The sequence below is a fragment of the Mytilus edulis genome, chromosome 9 (genome assembly GCF_963676685.1).
Source record: "Mytilus edulis chromosome 9, xbMytEdul2.2, whole genome shotgun sequence".
NCBI lineage: Eukaryota > Metazoa > Mollusca > Bivalvia > Mytilida > Mytilidae > Mytilus > Mytilus edulis.
This window is the reverse complement of record NC_092352.1, coordinates 31,860,490-31,881,150: the sequence shown is the minus strand read 5'-3', so window position 1 is coordinate 31,881,150 and position 20,661 is coordinate 31,860,490. Positions and strand designations below refer to the sequence as shown.

The following is a 20,661-nucleotide window of genomic DNA, read 5'->3' as shown; positions in this document are numbered from 1 at the left end:
TGATTATAAGACTATGTTGTTTTTTTTATGAACCAATTTATTAGATGTTTGCTGAAGTTGAAAATAGATTTACCTGAGTAGGATTAAGAACAGATCTGAAATCTCTGAGAATCAACTCCCCTTCATTGTTACCACTCTTCCTATTGCCTACAACAATAACAGGGGACCAGTTTTTATAACCAGGATGGTTGACAGACTCAACAACTAAATGCCTACGTCCTTTGATTCCAGTCCATGTAAGTTTTATACAGTGAGGTGGTACAATTGAGGAACGAAATTCTCCCATATCACATTCTTCTTTCATATAAATACAGTTTTCATGTGCAGATCTTCCACACCATGCACATCTGACATCAGATATATGTGGTAAGATGCCACAATCATCACCACAAACAAAACATTTACTATATAAAGGTAAGTTCCCTTGTATCCAATGGTGATGGGTTACAGGTCCTGATTCTGTCAATGGTTTACAAGGAAATTTCTTATTAGCTGCTTTCATGTAACTTTCATCCACACATAAACCACATGAATCACATCGAGCACCATGTTTTATACGATCGTGACTAAAGCTGCAATAAATCAGTTCAGGAAAAATGTCTACCATATACCAACGATGACCTTTTCGTACATCTCTAGCTGGTACTTCATAATGCTGTAATCGATATCGTCTGTAAATCTTCATCAGTATAAACGCAAAAACCATAAAGGATATCATGATCAGCATTGAAAAATAAGGATCCATCTACAAATAGAAAACAGGCATCCATAAAAAGGTGTTAATATCAGTTATGGTAAAGTAATTATAATTCTACAGTCTTCATCATTCAATGTACCAATAAATTTAATACAAGACACACACTTGTGATGATTCAAGTTTCTATAAACTTTACCTAATTATTTTCATATGAGAATGTTTTTTATACTAATAAGTGTACTATCTCTATTAAAGGATTTTTTTTTTAAATGCTGTACAGGGATGGTAAGCATAGACATAAGGCCCAAAAAAAATACATGTGTTTTAGCTCAAGTGCTGGGAAAAAAAGGTTAGGTAGGTAGGCAATATTGTTTATTTTACAAACATTTTTAACTTGTTACTTTTACATGTTTTAGGGAATCTGTCTGACTTTAACAGTGCTTGTTAAAAAATGGTATACAAAGTGTTAGGGTAGGCACTTAAAAATCAGGGTAGGAATGGTTAGTGGAAACAAATGTACTCTTTTTTTCTTTACTAACAAGTTTGACTTGCAGACAAATTCAACATTGTTGTCCTTGAGAAAATTAGTATTTTATGAAGATTTTAAATAATTAAGTGTTAAACATCAAAATTCACAAATTACATGAATTATTGAGATGAATTTATTATTGGAAAAATGCGACAAGGTATAATTAATTACATTTTTGTTACGACTAATTGAAAATTGTGCGCTATATCTTTACTGTGTATTTTCATTTTCTACAGGTATATCTAAATGTCAGGCATTTACAATACTTTTTTTTCAACTTGTCCAGTAGTACAAGTACATACCAAAAATTACTTGTCCGAATGAAATTGTTACTTGTCCAATTTTTTTTTAACCTTTTTACATCTAATTAAGTTGATTAGAGGAACAAAACGAATTTAAACAATTGAACAGAATTTGATGTATTTCTTTTGAAATACTTTTCAAAAATATGAGTCAAGTAGAACTGAATCTAGTCATGTCACAGGACTTAGGCTCTAGTTTTCATCAATGCCAGTCTCATCAGACTCTGCACATTAGGCACCATCTGATTGGCCTGTACACTCATTGGATTTGTATTCTTTTTTTTTAAATTTAAACCAGATGCTCTGCAGGGCGTAGCTTTATACGACCGCAGAGGTTGAACCCTGAACGGTTGGGGCAAGTATGGACACAACATTCAAGCTGGATTCAGCTCTAAATTTGGATTGTGATTAAATAGTTGACACAGCATAGGTTTCTGACACAGAATGAATGTGTTCTAATGAACTTAAAATTTTTGTTTTTTCTTAGAGCAATTCACTATGCTGTTGAATATTAATCCTCTCAAAAAAATGTTTGAAGAAATTTTCTTTTTATTTATGAAATTTCAAATGAGAAAAATTGAACCCAATTTTTTAATCACATCCCCCTTTCCCTTATTCCAAAACTAATCTCAATTAAAATATTCTAATGGAGTTTGCAACAATAACTACTCATTTAAATACATCATAAAATATTAAGATGTAAAAAAACTGCTTGTTATCACTGAATGGTAAAGATTATTTAAATTTATCAGTTGGTAGTAAAAAGTGTATACTATATACATTGTATATTGTATATAACAAAGATTTAAGTTGATTCTGGACAAAGAAAGATAACTCCAATTAAAAAAAAATCTTGCTATTGCACATGTGCAATAGGATATTTCTTGCTTACTATTCTGGACAAAGAAAGATAACTCTAATTAAAAAAAAAATTGCTATTTCACAATATTGTGCAATTAGATATTTCTTGCCATTGCACAATACTGTGCAATTGAAAAGACTTGCTATTGCACAATACTTAATATAATAATTTTAGATCCTGATTTGGACCAACTTGAAAACTGGGCCCATAATCAAAAATCTAAGTACATGTTTAGATTCAGCATATCAAAGAGGCCCAAGAATTCAATTTTTGTTAAAATCAAACTTAGTTTAATTTTGGACCCTTTGGACTTTAATGTAGAATTTGAAATTTGAAAACAGGACCAAAAAATGGAGAATCTACATACACAGTTAGATTTGGCATATCAAAGAACCCCAAGGATTCAATTTTTGGCATATCAAAGAACCCCAAAGATTCAATTTTTGATGAAATCAAACAAAGTTTAATTTTGGACCCTTTGGACCTTAATGTAGACCAATTTGAAAACGGGACCAAAAAACTTCAATAATCAAGAATCTAAGTACATTTTTAGATTCAACATATCAAAGAACCCAACCGATTCATTTTTTGTCAAAATCAAACTAAGTTTAATTTTGGACCCTTTGGACCTTAATGTAGACCAATTTGAAAACGGGACCAAAAGTTGAGAATCTACATATACAGTTAGAATCGGCATATCAAAGAACCCCAATTATTCAATTTTGATGAAATCAAACAAAGTTTAATTTTGGACCCTTTGGGCCCCTTATTCTGTTGGGACCAAAACTCCCAAAATCAATACCAACCTTCCTTTTATGGTCATAAACCTTGTGTTTAAATTTCATAGATTTCTATTTACTTATACTAACGTTATGGTGCGAAAACCAAGAAAAATGCTTATTTGGGTCCCTTTTTGGCCCCTTATCCTAAACTGTTGGGACCTTAACTCCCAAAATCAATACCAACCTTCCTTTTGTAGTCATTTACATTGTGTTTAAATTTCATTGATTTCTATTTACTTAAACTAAAGTTATTGTGCGAAAACCAAGAAAAATGCTTATTTGGGCCCTTTATTGGCCCCTTATTCCTAAACTGTTGAAACCAAAACTCCCAAAATCAATCCCAATCTTTCTTTTGTGGTCATAAACCTTGTGTCAAAATTTCATAGATTTCTATTAACTTAAACTAAAGTTATGGTGCGAAAACCAAGAAAATGCTTATTTGGGCCCTTTTTGGCCCCTAATTCCTAAAATGTTGGGACCAAAACTCCCAAAATCAATACCAACCTTCCTTTTATGGTCATAAACCTTGTGTTAAAATTTCATAGATTTCTATTCACTTTTACTAAAGTTAGAGTGCGAAAACTAAAAGTATTCGGACGACGACGACGACGACGACGACGCCAACGTGTTAGCAATATACGACGAAAATTTTTTCAAAATTTTGCGGTCGTATAAAAAGTTTATTCAAATGCTATCAATAAAAAGAAGATAAGGTCTGATTGCCAATGACACAACTCTCTGCAAAAGACCAAATGATACGGAAATTAACAACTATAGGTCACCATATTGCAAGATTTTTTTTTTACTTTTTGTGAATTTTATGGTAAATAAAAAAAAATATTTTTGTGAAAAAATTACCAGTATGGTATTTATTATAAGGAACAGAATAAGGTAGCTAAATGAGGTACTGATTTGTCTTGGCTGAAATGTTCGGCCTAAATTAAAATATTGTTTGTTTGCCCTTTTCCAACCCTATTTTTTGAAACGGGGTAGGTAGGTAGATAAAATATTTTATTTTTTTCCCCAAAAAAATAACTTGGCTCGGTACATTTTTTGTCATGGGTAGGCAGGTAAGTATAATATTTATTTTATAAATACAAAATCTGCATGATATCATTTTTGTCTGTATTTGCTTTTGTTTTACATGTTTTAAGTATGATTTTACTGATCTTTACATAATTATTAAAGTTTCTGGGACTATTTGTATAATAGTCCCAGGAAGTTATGAAAAGAAAATTATCATGAAGAATGTGAAGTTAATTCATATGAACTACTATTTTGTTTTCAAATATCAAAATATAGGGCTGTGCAGCATATTTTCAATGTTTTTATGACTAGAACTTTTAAGAGTTTTAACTTGGACTGATATTCTGTACTACATACATGTACCTTGTACGCTTAACTCGACCGAAAGGTTAATTAAATGATATCATATATCTTCCTAGCATGGTTTGTGAAACAGTTGTACAATGTGCAATCTATAGCATGTTCTATTCTGACATTCTACCAATTTTATCAAAATTTGAACTTAAATTATCAGAGATGATATCTGTGAAAAAAAAAAGAATATTTGACTAGAATATAAAGCCCCTGCCCAGCAGATCATTGCCATGCAACCAGTTAAAAGACCTAAAACTAATCATTTGTCTTACTTTACTTACAACCCTAGAGACTGGGTGTTTAAATTTTCGTGTGTCCCGGTGTTATCAATAAAAATTTAAGACTTGAAACTCATTTGTCACGTATTTTACATTGCATTTATAAATGGTCTGTAAGGAAAACTTGGCGATTTTACTGCGGATTTTACTGCCAATTATTCTCCAATTTACAGGACTTCCATTCATGTAAGATATAAATAAATGATATCAAAGCTGGTCAAAGGCAGCTTTAACATAATCATCCTGATCTACAGATCACCAAAGGCCATCCCTACATCACTGTGCATAGGATACAACGTTAGTTAACAAAATATTTTGTACACACGTTGATAATTTTGTATTGGACAAACTTTTTTGAATGAACCCTGCTCTTCAAATATAAAGGGCAACGTTCGTCATACTTTCAACATCGACTTCAATCAAATGCTTTGAATCTCTAAATGCAAGTGTCCATGCCAAACGCTCACGTGATACCAAACGGACTTAACCTTATACAGGGAAGATAAAACCCGAGGATTCCGGTAAAAAAGTTTTGAGCGGGAAATACAAGCATAAGATTTTCGGTAGGAATGAAAAAAAATTAAAATAAAATATTGCCAGTAAATAGAAATAAAAGATTTTCAGTCGGAACGAATTAATAGGGTCGGTCGGTAAAGGGCAAACAAACAACATTTTAATTTAAGCCTTCCTGCCTTGCCAAACTGTCTATCAATCATGTCTACTAAATATGTCTCCTACGAACTGACCTGTAAAGTTACCTTATCTACAAAAGCCGCATCATTGATTTGGATTAATAAGACTGGTTTCCGAGAATAGTATACCTTTTACCTGTCCCTGACAAAGAACCAGTTAAAAATAATCGATTGCAAGAAAACATGTTGAAGAAAAAGGTTTTGCATTTAAATAAACAGAATACAGAAACATGTCAAATTAATATTTGTTTTCTTATTTTTTGTTTATAATTACTTATAAATTGAGAATGGAAATGGGGAATGTGCCAAAGAGACAACAACCCAACCATAGAGCAGACAACAGCATAAGGTTACCAACAGGTCTTCAATGCAACGAGAAATTCTCACACCCGGAGGCGTCCTTCAGCTGGCCCCTAAACAAATATATACTAGTTCAGTGATAATAAAATTGAGAAAGGAAATGGTGAATATGTCAAAGCGACAACCACCCGACCATAGAGCAAACAACAGCCGAAGGCAACCAATGGGTCTTCAATGTAGCGAGAATTCCCGCACCCGTAGGTGTCCTTCAGCTGGCCCCTAAAATATGCATAATAGTACAGTGATAATGGACGTCATACTAAACTCCGAATTATACACAAGAAACTAAAATTTAAAATCATACAAGACTAACAAAGGCCAGAGGCTCCTGACTTGGGACAGGCGCAAAATTGCGGCGGGGTTAAACATGTTTATGAGATCTCAACCCTCCCCCTATACCTCTAGCCAATGTAGAAAAGTAAAAGAATAACAATACGCACATTAAAATTCAGTTCAAGAGAAGTCCGAGTCCGATGTCAAAAGATGTAACAAAAGAAAATAAATAAAATGACAATAATACATAAATAACAACAGACTACTAGCAGTTAACTGACATGCCAGCTCCAGACCTCAATTAAACTGATTGAAAGATTATGTCTTCATCATATGAATATCAGGTACAATCCCTCCCTTTAGGGGTTTAGTATCATACTATCATAAAATATATGAGAAGAACATAACCCGTGTCATGCCAACAACTGTTTTTTTAGAAATAAATGTGTTTAGTTCTGATGCAAAGACCCTATCAGTGAATCAATGTTAAAGCCAAAATATGCAATCTTTAATGACCTGACAACAGTATCGTAACTATATCCCCTTTTAATAAGTCTATTTAAAGGTTTTGTTAGTTTCTGAGGAGAATACTGACATTTTTGTGCTTTATAAAGAATATTTCCATAAAATTTTGGATGTGAAATACCTGAACTTATAAGATGTCTGCATGTTGAGTTATATTTACGAATTATTTCCTTATACCGGTGATAAAATTTAGTAAATGTTTTGACCAGTTTGTGATATCGAAAACCCTGGTGTAATAATTTTTCAGTAATACATAAATTTCTCTCGCTAAAATCTAATACATTGTTACATACACGAGCGAATCGTACAAGTTGAGATATATAAACACCATAAGATGGTGACAAGGGAACGTCACCATCTAAAAATGGATAATTAACAATAGGAAATGAAAAATCATCTCTTTTATCATAAATTTTTGTATTAAGCTTCCCGTTTATGATATAGATATCAAGATCGAGGAAAGGGCAGTGGTCATTGTTATCATTAGCTTTATTTAAAGTAAGTTCTACAGGATAAATTTCTTTAGTATACATACTGAAGTCGTCATTATTTAGAGCCAATATATCATCCAAATATCTAAAAGTATTGTTAAATTTGTGTATCAAATGTTGTTTTGATGGGTCTTTGCTAATTTTAGTCATAAATTGTAACTCATAACAATACAAAAACAGGTCCGCAATAAGTGGTGCACAGTTAGTCCCCATTGGAATTCCAATAACTTGACGATATACGGAATCTCCAAAGCGAACAAAAATGTTATCAAGTAAAAATTCAAGTGCATAAATAGTATCAAAGCATGTCCAATTGACATAGTTCTTTTGTTTATTGCTACTAAAAAATGATCTAAAAGAGTTTGAACATATGTACTCGCATTCCGACTTTTTAAATGCCCAGTTAATTAGGGATGTGAATTTTTTCTTAATAAGAATATGAGGCAAAGTGGTATATAGGGTAGAAAAATCAAAACTTTGAACAGATTCAAAATCACCAATATATGCATGCAATTTATCAAGTACTTCCAACGAGTTTTTGACACTCCAAAAGTAATTAATTCCACTATTTTCAAAGGCCTTATTTGAACAATTTATTATCAGGTTTTTTATTGTACCAAGTGTACTAGTAAGTAAAACAGACAATTTAGTAGTTGAACAATGGCTAGAAGATGAAATAAATCTGTATTTGTAAGGTTTTTTGTGCAGCTTCGGAAGCCAGTACATAGTTGGGACTTTCATTGTGTTTGGTTCTGCTTGTAAAGAAGTAGCTAAAAGTTTATGTTTGTTACAGATGTCGTTTTCTGAAAATGAAGTCAGTTGGAATGTTGGTGAATTCGTGATTTCCTTTTGCAGAACCTCTATATAAAATTTACGTCAAACAATAATGATATTATTAGCAGCTTTATCAGCCGGGACAAAAACAAATTCCTTGGCTAGTTCTGTTAGTTTATTTTTGATACGCGAAATAGGGTTTTTATAGTTTTTGTTGAGGGTAAAATGTTCTTTAAAATGTTGTATTCGAATATCAACTATCTTCATTACTGAATTAAAAAAAGAGTCCAAAGATTTTTTGTCAGCTTTTTCCCGTTTTACCCATTTCAAACAGTAGGCACGGAGTGAGTCGTTGATGATATTACGACACTCATTCCAGTTAATAGTTGACGGGGGACGATATTTAGGTCCTTTACTGAGAAATGATTTTAACTCTCGGTCGCGAACGATGTTAAGGTCTCCTGTTATAACATGGGAAATTGGTCCATAGGTGTATTCTGAATTACTGCAATTACACGACATAGGTGTATTTTCAGTGATATTTACATCTTTACACAATTGGCTATAATTAAACACATATTTTCGGGTAGATTTCTTGTAAATATAACAAATGAGAGGGAGTTCAGTATTATCAAAATATCCAGGAATTTGGTCTTTAACAGAATGGTCGTTAAAAATACCGGCAATATTTACAAAATCAAAACCTTTATTGACATACTTTATTTTAATAAAATGTTTTTTATGATCTTCAGGGCGATCAATTTTTGGAAACAGTTTAGAATAACAATATGCCATTATAATTTGGACAATTTCATACTTAGGACTGTAATATGAAATTGTGTTGCAATCCTCTAAAATTTTATTTAATTTATTTATAGGTAAAGAACAAAGCTTGGTTAACAGATAATGTCTGCCGTTGTTTTTTGAAATGGAAATTAGGTCCGAAATATTTGTATGGTTGGTCCGAAATTTTCTTTGATTGCGATTTTTTCTGCGTCCATGAGAACGATTTTTACGAACAGTTTTAGAAACTATATCCAAAATGTTAACAGAATCGGTTCTTGATATATTGCCAATTCCCATGATATTATCATTAAGACCGAGAGGGTAGACTGTCTGTAATTTTTTAATCCAATTTAATTCATTTATTTTTCGTGATCGTACAAACTTGGAATGAGATTCACCAGGCTGCTTATTTACTACTTCTAAAGGTTGAACTGTTAAATATTTAATAGGATGACTGTGCTTCTTAAGATGTTGATAAATGATACTTTTGAATTTATTGGGTCTTTTAAAACGATACAGGTGTTCTTGCGTGCGTTTAGATAAATATCGCCCAGTTTCTCCTACGTACTGAATACCGCATGAACACCATACTAAACTCCAAATTGTACACAAGAAACTAAAAGTTAAAATAATTGTTCATCAAAGTTGGATTAAATTTATTTTCTGCAGAATAATTATACTTGTCCTGATGGACAAGCTTGATACAGCTTTTACTTGTCCAACCTTTTTTCCCTCTGGTACTGGACAATTGGACAAGCATTATTGTCGAGGCCTGAATGTACATACAAATGTATGATCATATATATATGTAATGCATTTTTGAATGGACGATGCTACATTGTAGTTACAAATGTGACCATGTTAATCATCTCATGGATCCCAACTTTTGATTTAATCTGCCAAAAAGGGGGGGGGGGCTGTGAGGAGAGAGTTGAGTCATAACCAGTGGCTGGCAAAGATGTGAGTGCAGGAGCTGGCAAATCATTAGTTAGTAGATATAGGAAGATGTGGTGTGAGTGCCAATGACACAACTCTCCATCGTGCATGTGTAAACTTCAGCCTTTCAACTGAACTCTTGTATGCATTTATAGTTTTAAGAGTTTTACTTTGATATACATGTATGATCAGCAGGAGAGCTCAGTAATTCTACAATTTCAGTTTGTTTTCCTCAATTTGGCTATATTCATATACATGTCTGTAATGTAGCTCTACATAGAGCTATCAAAAATTTCCCTTAGAGGTTTTTTATTTCAGATGAAATTTGAGCGTCTGCATAAATAAATTATCAATCATGATTTCAAAGGGGGAGATAATTTATTTAAAAACATGGTAAAGTAAAATCAATTGCAAATTTCAATTCACTAATACAATAACTGATTATGTATCGTAAGTTTCATATTATACTTCCAAACAACAAGATATTAAGTAAATCTTCTTTGGAATATCTCTAAATTGAGATATTTTTCAAATCAAGCGAAAATCTGATGAAACTGTAGCTACAGAACATGTCCGGTTACATTTTTTATATTGTTATTTTATAATTTTTATTGAACTGTACCGCAACTTTCTTTACGACTGGATATTTCAGGAACAGCTCCCTATTAAGTTCGGAGATCTTCATGTTTACTCATTTTATGACGACATGTTATGCATTTATAACACGTGCACTTGGCCAAAAAATGCAGGTAGGGTAAAAGTTCAGAAAAAGGCATGACAACATTTTGTTTTCACCGGAAACCACAAAGGGGAATAATCCCAATGTTTCCCTCCATTTAGTAATCTAAAGATGATATTCCTCCAGTCAAGGCACACCTCTTATCATCAGAAAAATCACAAATAAGCACATGTACAAGCAAATGTGAAATACCCATTGAAAATATATTGAATACATGATATTCGACATTATGACACATAGAAGATCATCCCAGAACATGAAAATCAGAGATTGAACAACCTGAAACCGTCGTTTCATACATAAAACCAGAGACATATTGTATTATATGTCTCTGATAAAACCAAGGAATTGTATATTCTAATATACAATTCCTTGATAAAACCTATGATTTGTACAGTCCTTGATAAAACTGAGCCAAACTTTAACAGAAAACATTCTTCATAAATGTTCTACATTAGTGTCTTCCCTTGCCTATACGTGACGTATCTTATCAGACCGCTTTAAAATAAGGGGAAAAATCATATGCTATCTATCTATCTATCTGTATATATCTTCTGCCAATTAAGGCAGAATCCGGGTTCGTTCGCGCAAATCTGTTAAAAAATAATTATCTTTTGTGTTTTTCATTTAAAATTTTCAATTTTTTACTCGTACGAAGTTAAATACATGCAGTATTTACATCAAGGCAATTCAAAACAACAATCATGATTTTCCAATTATTCAACTGGAACTTGTGATACCACTTTCGAGTTCATCCGTCACCGGCAAAAACTCGTCAATTATGCACGCCTTTATGACGTCATTTACCAGATAGAGGGGCTCGCCTGTATCCCTGCACTATTTACGTTCATCAAGCGTCTTAGTGATCGTCTTTGTGCAGGATAAACTAGAAATAATTGTTGCTCTGTAGGTACTTACTGACAATTCCCTAATGACAGCAGTGTTGATTGTCAATTTTGAAAATTCATTTTGCCGAATAATTCGTACAATATAGAATTATAGTTTTCCAACCACTCGCTCAACATTGGAAGGAAGTGACGACGCCCCTAAACGCACAAATGACGGTGATAAAGGCGCGTATAATTGACGAGTTTTTTCCGGTGACGGATGAACTCGAAAGTGGTCTAACGGACATTGGGTGCGAACGTGCGAGGTGCGAACATGTAGGGTGCGAAAGTGTACTGGGCGCGAACGGACCTGATACCATTAAGGCACACCTCCTAAACCCGGAGTACGGTATATATGAAATGTTACACTGAATATCATCACATGCAGGAACATATATATATTTACTATCCTCCACCAATATTTACAGAGATCCATAAGAATTATTTACACTGATAAAAGTTCTTTATCCACACATAAAATACTTGTGTATGATATAAAATCAAAAATTTATATTGTAAAATTGATATTTAGATATTTATAAATTGCAGAGGTGATCTGACAACACTATTGAAATTACTTATGTTTAATGCCGCATTTTCTATTGTTCTTCTAAGGCATAATGTTCAGTAATTCATATCGCTTATGGTGCAATCTGTATATAAGGTGTCTACACAGTGGTTTCACAGTTAAATGAATGTTAATGTCGTTTATAGTAAGCTCTAAATATGCCGAGGTGATACAGTAGGCAAAAGGATTCACCACGACAGTGAGAAGATCTACTTCTACAGCCAGATTATATTTAGCAAATAGCAAGCTACACTGAGTGTTGGTGATCTTTTCAAGAATATCTCTACGTATATATTCAAGCCGGGTACAGCCTAGCAGAAAATGAGCAAGTGTCTCTTCACCACATTTGCATAGCATACAGATAACATCTAATTTTGTTTTGATTAAAGGCGGCTCTATTTGTTTGGAGAATGTATGTGCCAGTTGCAATTTTTAATCGAACTGGTATCTTTGCAATATCTCTGATGTTTGCATCTACAGTTCTTGCTATAGGATGACATTGTCCTATCTTATAACTCATATCAGTCGAGGCGCTGATCAAGTTTCACTCTAGGAAAATCATTCAAAATCAAAGTACTGAAGTACTGAACATCGGATAACCGCAAGTTCTTGTGGATGGTCCGAAAAGCACTTGTCTCAGAAAATAAAAAATCAAATCTCCGTATACCTGAAAGTGAGGCGAGTTTATGTACAGATATAATTTTTACTGGGACAAGTTCGTGCGTGGATGATAAATTAATGACAGGGAATTCAACCTCACCGTATGAACTATTATATTGTAGTGACTGATACAAATCAATATACTCTGGTTTTATTGTTATATATTATATTAATACTTGTTTATTACAGTTACATGTATATAGACTACATATAATTTTCATGCATCTCTATATCATTCTATTCTACTATATTAATAATAGTGCAGTGCAAGTGCATGCTGGATACTTTTCTATAATAATTCGATTTTTCTAAAAGAATGGATTTGAGTACTGAGGCATTCGTATTTTCCGGCAAAAAATGTTTATAATCATCCATGTAGAGTTATTGTTCTTTGAAATTGGAAGCGTTCTTGCAATAATATTCTTCCGCATGCGTGTGTATAGATATTTATGATTTATTACCGTATATACATACAACAAAACATTTTAAAACTATTAATTTAGTTCTTAAAAACGTATTTGATGAGTATTCATTGAAGAAATTTTTTAAACAAGCCATAAGGAATGTTAGTTTGCACTTGATGTCCACTAGTACGTATTCATCATATTTATAGATCGGTTAAAAACGGCCAAAACGAATGTTACGTAATGGAAATCTAGGCGGTAGCAATACACCGGAATGCCCTAACGGGCATCCACTGTAAAAATTAAAGAATAGCATGGGACCCTTACTGTGACTTGATAAACTCCCGTTGCTACTACGACAACCGCTAACTGTTAGAGGTGGACTTGATTGCACGTTTTAGAGAAATCTATGATCTGAGCGTCACTGATGAGTCGTACGAAGACGAAACGCGCGTCTGGCATATCAAAATATAATCCTGGTACTACCTTTGATAACTACTAACACTAAAAGTATCTATTCTACAGAGTTTATTCTCTTCGCAGATTTATACTGAAATTCTAACATAACGTTTTTTTTGTTGTTGACATAATAGACAAGAAGTCGTAATAATAGATAAGGTCGTATTGTGACCTTTCACGGTTGATAACCTTCTACGTCAACGATTTCTGGTTGTAATCATACCACGTCTTCTAATTACTTTCATATGTAGTGTGGAATTTTGTATCTAGGACTTAACGGAATCTTACTTTCGAAGTACTGGATGTCAGAGGCGGAACAATGACAGAGGAGGATTAAGAGTGGGGCCCAGTAGGCCCGCCCCCTTATCTGGGAAACAAATGGTTGATTATATAGGGAATCACTACAGCCCCCTCTTAGGCAGTCAGTGGACCCCCACTTATGAAAATTTCTAGATCCGCCACTGAATAAGGGCAAGGAATTGTATATTTAAATATACAATTCCTTGATAAGGGGGACAGGGAACCCTGATGGATCTGCATATTTAGATGAATCTATTGACTTTTACAAAATCATGGATCCGCGTCTGGATGTGTTTTTCTGTCATCAGTCCATCAACTCCATAATCTGTGACTACTGATTTTAAGACATACAATATGTCAGCATGACTTCCCCCTGCTCGTGTCCCAGGGATTTATCTGTCATCCAACACCTAGGACGCCAATCTAATCAGTCGAAAAATTCGTTACCTTATTAAATGTATTTGTGATCGCCTCTGATAGATCTGTTTTCTTCCCATCATGACCTCAAACTTTCAGCAAGGTTTATACATTTTTCAAATTTGAACAGTCTTCTGAGTTTGAAGAAAGTTGCCACATTAATATTGGAGTTCCATCGGTTCCACTTTTTTTTTTAATCTATTCGTATTCATGAGCACATGCACTAGTTATGCTTCTGATATCTATATAAATTTTGGTAGATCTACATGTATTTTAATATTTAATTTCAATAGGAAAGTTTAATAAGCTTAATGATGTTTAAGCTTGTTGGTGTTTTTCATTTTTTATTGTTTAAATATTTCTATGTAAACCTCATGTTCAGTTTCACCATTGTTGTGACAGAGGGTAACTTTGTTTCTATTATTTTCTGTATACCATTGTATATATTCACAAAGGTTATCGGAATAAACTAAACTTAAACGTTTGGGTCAATAAGTGTTTAAAGCCAGTCAAGCATGTCCTATAGGGTTCGTGTTCCTTCAACAGTTTCATTAAAATTATTAGCATAAAAAAGTACTTAAAAGTACTAATAGATAGCTCCTTGCGTAAATATCCTGGAAAAATAAATGTACTTATAACTTCAGTGCATACTCTAAATTGAATTTCGAGATTAAATGTCTACTTTTGGGAAAACTTTCTTCAAATGATTCTCAATGGAAAAAAACCTGTTTATTGACCGACCCCGGCTGACCAGTCTTTACCTCACACGCACACCTTCAAAGAAAATTGACTGTACAAGGTGTTTCATGTCTTTCTCCCTACCCAACTTACAACTAAGAAAGCCGTCTTTTATGGAAATTTATCGACGCATACATTAGAGTTGAAGATCTCAATAAGACTCGACATTACTGTCTATAGGACAATTTAACGCCGTCGAAAATTACGAGAATCTAAATCTAAGGATATACTTCTGTTGTGAATGTGTTAATGCACTCTTCATTGAAGCCTATATGATTTCCGATTTGGGATGTAAGGTTTTGATAGATTCTAGAATATTAGTAAAATACATTTAAACTCACGTAATTCTCAGTTGGAATAACCATTTTATTTGTACGTTATCAATTACATTACAAGAAGGTGTTAAAAACCAACATATACATGTACAATGTATATCACTTTTCCACATGCCCCAAAGACAAGAAAATACATTTCCACTAAATTTGTTGTATATATCGAAGCTAGTAAAACCCGAAAATATATGTTCAAAAATTGAAAGGTTTAGCTACTTTTCCCTGATAAAAAAAAAAATCGACGTTTATTATGTTATGCATTTGCACTGAGACATTTTATATCCCTTAATCCGACAATAGGGCTGAAACAGTTACATATCATTATTCATGTGTTTAGTTGATTAATTTTGTTTGTAATAAGAAAGGAAAGTTTATTGATTCAATATTAAAACATATTTAAACATTGATTATAAGTTTTGTTTATTGTATACCAAGGATGCCCCCTTATTATTTCAATACATAATTTAAAACACATTTGACTTAATCTCAGCCTGATTAAGAGGATTTATAAGACTTAATTTTATTTTGTATGGTAACAAAGCTTGTGTTAAAAATGGAGTAATATTTTATAGCAAGAAGGAAAATATTTTATCATTCCTATGGAAAAAGAAATATCGTTTGTCAATCCGCCCGACTATAGGAACATTCCAGTAAGTTGGGATCTGTTACAGAAAAATCGAAATGATAAAGGAACAAAGAAACGAAATCTGCCTTTGGCTACACTTGTTAGAATTAGAGGTCCACCAAAAGTTGTGGACGGATTCAGCAATTTTAATTACAACAGGACGGACCAATACCCACATGTCTGTACTCACATAGACATAGGATCTCTCGAACCAAAGGATTCGTTGGAAAAGAAAAAGGATTCGAAACCTAAGCCAATTATTCTTCAAAGTCGACAGGTTTTCGGAAGGTATTTTCCGAAAGCCACATTTCCACATGACGAAAAGGGTCTTTTCTGGAAGACTCAATCAGGATTAGATTATTCAACAAACAATAAAAGTGCCATGAAGCCGTTTGAGTTGAGACCTATCAAGAGTATGAGTGGCCCCAGAACTGCTCAGTCACTGCGGAGCGTAAGTACCAGCAAAAGTGGCAATTCATCAGAAAATAGACTGAGGTGTGTTAGTGATAGAAAAATTAAACAGGAACGACAAGTTACATTTCCAGTGAAAAGAAACAATTTAGTTGGATCTCTTTCAGGGACACCTAAACTAATCCACTCTCGACACTCGGCTATTATTGGTGACAATGATGGTGTCAAGAATGACATCTTTTCAAACAAACTTGTTACTGTCTCTGCTTGCTAACAACTCAAATAGACATCGTATTTTTTGAAGAATTATTCCCTAGAATAATCAGTCCGTATACGACGGATTTCAAAGTGCTTTCATACTTTAGTGCTCTAAACGATTACCGGGATTATGGGTAGCCTACTCTAAGACAAGACGCGTTTAACGTAATAGCTTAGAATAAATTTGTTTCTGTTTTATGTCTTCAAATGCAGGAATGTATACAATAACAATGTTATTTCTTTAATGTTAATCGTGTAAATAAAGTTTCAATATATATGCCATATCTGAATTTATGTATATCTCAAAATGCATACATAAGATGAACTACCAATTTATAGACGATTTAATTTTTGAAATATGGTTAAGGCTGAGTGCCGAAAAGTTTTTGTTGTTGAGTTGCTATTTCATTGATAAATCATTTTCATAACAGCGACGACAACCTCAATACTTATGTTGGTAATAATAGTGAATCATTTACGTTTAAGTTTTTTGTCAGCGGCTATCGATAACAGTGAATTTACGCTCATTCAGTCTGTTAGAGGCCTTCTAATGGGGATTTAAATAGAATAAAAGAGTAAAGTTCATGCGGGTGCACGAGAAGACAATAAGAAAGTTTAAGTATTCAACATTTAAATCAACACACCAGGTTTAGTCCTCTGCTAGTTATTCGTATGATTTGATCTAGACGTTTAGAACCTTTGGCGACTCTACAGTTAAATGTCTATAACACGAACGATATGACAAGTGGGCGTTAGAGACGAACGTTCACCTAATCGGACCCAGTCAAATGATAACCTGAGCGCGCCAAGAAATGGTCTTGTCCACGATATCGATGTTATGAAAACAATTCTATATACCCGTCTTCACAGTTCTTTTTTATATATATAAAAATAGATTATGACACATCTATATTATGCTCATCTGATTATCATGCATCGATTCATTGTGGTCAATTTTGTTCTCGCATCAGACTACATATCTTGCAGTGAACACAAAATCACCATTAGCAACATTCATCGTTTTGAAATTTGAAGTTGTACTAATTTCTTCATTTTTCATATTCAACTTTTCATACGGAGTTTGTTAATTTGGGGCAGTATTTACGAGTTTAGCAGTTCACACGAATCAATTTGAATGTTTAAAATCCTATAATAGTCTAATAGTCTAATTTTGTATATCAAAATTATAATCCTAAGGTCTTAAAGTCAGGCTCATCAGTCTGATTGGAATTTTTTTTGGTCTTTGATAACTTTAAGTTTGATTTTTGAAAATAAGATTCGATGATGCGGTTTTACCTTGAAATACAAATTCTAGTTTTATTTATATGTTAGTATTCCTTCTTTCTGTCTGAAACAAAATCATGCACAAGCCAAGAAAGTTGTTTCACCTTGCTTGAACGTGTGATTAACAATTGAAGTCGTCTATTTTCAATTCAAGAAAAATGAAATTAAAAATAAAAGAGAACTGAGGACTAAACAAAGTGTTGAAGATCTTTACAGCCGATTTCAATGAGTATGTAGCTAACGGTTATATCTTTGGTTAGATTGCTTGTTATCTGAACCATGAAGTCATTGTTAGGTTAGGTAAACTATCCTCCTTTAAGAGTAGACTAGTCCAACAGATAACCAATCTATCTGTCTGAAGGACTAGACTACTTCGAAAGGAGGGTAGTATACCTTACCTAGTAATGACTTCACAGTTCATCTAGCAAGCAAGCTAACCCCCCCTCTTTGCGGGAGTTGTTGGCTCTTCAAACATTCATGAAGGCCTGTTTTTAAAATACTCTGGAAAACACTTTCCGTTTCTTTCTAGAACAATTTGCCGATGGTTTGAAGGAATATGTGATCTTTTATCCATAGGGGGTACAATAATTATGTGATGTACCGTCCGAATCTCGCTCTATAGTCGAGATTCACGTTGATAGTAAACATGCATATTTAGAGTATAAATATGGTATATTAGTATATATATGGTACAAATAAGTACAAATAAGGGATATATATAGAAAAATCTGAGATTTATGATTAAAAAAAAATATATAAAAAAAAGGGGGAGGGACTATTTGGGGCTCATACAGGATCCTGTCCTCAAGCACCTGTGGTCTTGTATCAACTATTTAAAATATCTTCTCTTTTGTTTGTCGGTGATTTTGTTTCCATGCACTATACGTTTACTGAATGAATTCAAGTTTATAAAAAAGTGTCATTAGCTCAACAAAACAAACGCATAAAATGTCAAACTAGCACACAAAATTTCGAAGCAGTGGCAGTGTACTACACAAATGAAACCCATTTATCAATTTTGATCAATATCTGATTTAAACCAAACACGGAAAAATATATATATTTCGATTTATTTGTGATAAATTGGATATAATGAATAACAATCAAATAGATCAGCTGAAATTAGTTATGTCGTCCTGACGGATGTCGGGTGACATATGGTTATTGTACGATTCTTTTTTCATTCAGGCCCCTCCTCGAGGTTTGGGCGTACACGTAAAAATTACCTAGCTACTCCACTGAGCACAAACATGATCTGATAACGTTTACAGGGTACATGTTTCTGGAGAAAACTAAAAACATTAGATGACTAAATTATCTGAAAATATTCTTCAAACAATTCTTTATCTTTCTAATTAACATGATTAAAATTTGTAAAACTTTCAAAATATATATTTTAAATGTGTTAAATATTTGAAACCAATAGCAAAAGGTTAAGACTGTACATCCATAAGACAAACAAACGATACAAAAATGGAAAAAATAAAAAGAAGGGGTCAACAAACACTGCCGCCCATAATTTGTATGGCTTGATCCCTACTACACAAATATTACACCCAATTTGATAGTCAAACTTTTTTTTTCTAAGCAGAAATTGCGTAGCGTGAGATATATAAGTAATATTTTTTGTTGTCCCATTTGTAATCATTTGTCAAATCAGCACCTGCTTGTAGAAGACATGAGAACAAAAAGTGCGGAAGATATTTAAGGATCACACAAAACTCGCAAGTTCAAGAGAAACTGACAATGCCAAGCAAGGTGAAATCCGTCTCACGAATTTTCTTTAAAAATGGTGCATTCTTGAGTATTGATATAGAAATGTCCATGTTATTGATATATAATCTATTAGGGTCACCAAACTTTTTTTTTTATTATTATTATATATATATATATATAACGTCTAAATATTAGAAAAAAAGAAGATATGGTATGATTGCCAACGAGACAGCTGTCCACCAGAGACCAAAATGACACATACATTTAATGATTAACAACTATAGGTCACCGTACGGCCTTCAACAATGAGCAAAGCCCATACCGCCCATTAGTCCACATATCTTTCCAACGAGAGCGCTGGATCGTTATGAGTAAAGATACAGTAACATGTACTACACAATAAATAAATAACATAAGTACGTCTGAACCAGTGACAACACTACGACAAATTATATCCATCGGTTTATTGGTCCGAGTACACAGTTATTTCGTAGTGCATTTCTTTTAGCCAATAAATGAAAATTAAAAAAATCCCACCTGCGCTTTCTCAATAATATTTTTACAGTGTGTTGTACTACTTTTGGGACAAATTATATCAAAATTATAGAAAACTTCATCAGCTCTAACTCAAAATATGGACAATTTTATGTTAAGGGGGTCTTGAAATCTTTTGACAGCTTTAATTATTTAAAAAGCTCTGCAAGCCTCGCGCCTTAACCCTCTTACTGCGGGAAGGACATATGTGTCCTCCCCTGGCTTACTGCGGGAAGGACATATATGTCCTTTGTGTATTAAAATTCGGCTGTTTTTCAAAGAATGTGCTAAACTATATAACCCTTCCTTCATTTATTGTATAGATTAAAAATATTAGAATAATTAAAATATTTGGGCATACGATACAGTTACAGGGGAGGTAATGACGTTGCTAACGTAAAATGTTATTTTCGCGACGTCAAACTATGACATATCGGGAAAAGATGCATTTTTCGACTATTTTTGATTATTCAAACTGATTTGATTTGAAAACGAGTGCATGGACCCCTATTTTTCAAAACGACATTTTGTTTCATTTTGCAGGGAGATCATGTGGCCAAATTTTATACAACTGTAAATAGAGGATTTTTTTTAATTTTGATAAATATACAGCAAACAAATACGATTTTTTCTTAATTCATGACCATTTGATGAATATGAGT

The 20,661-nt window shown here is 33.2% G+C and overlaps 1 protein-coding gene across 1 annotated transcript in view; it reads right to left on the bottom strand.

The window, feature by feature from the left end:
* The window catches only part of LOC139488118 (diacylglycerol kinase epsilon-like), a 35,544-nt gene extending 25,062 nt beyond the window's left edge, over positions 1-10,482 (bottom strand). Inside the window, exons 1-2 of the mRNA XM_071273509.1 lie at positions 10,290-10,482; positions 74-745 (exon numbers count right to left, since the gene is read on the bottom strand). Coding sequence (XP_071129610.1) covers positions 74-745; positions 10,290-10,352 — 735 coding nt within the window. The 5' untranslated portion in view covers positions 10,353-10,482. The remainder of the gene's footprint in view (positions 1-73; positions 746-10,289) is intronic.
* Positions 10,483-20,661: the final 10,179 nt, after the last annotated feature.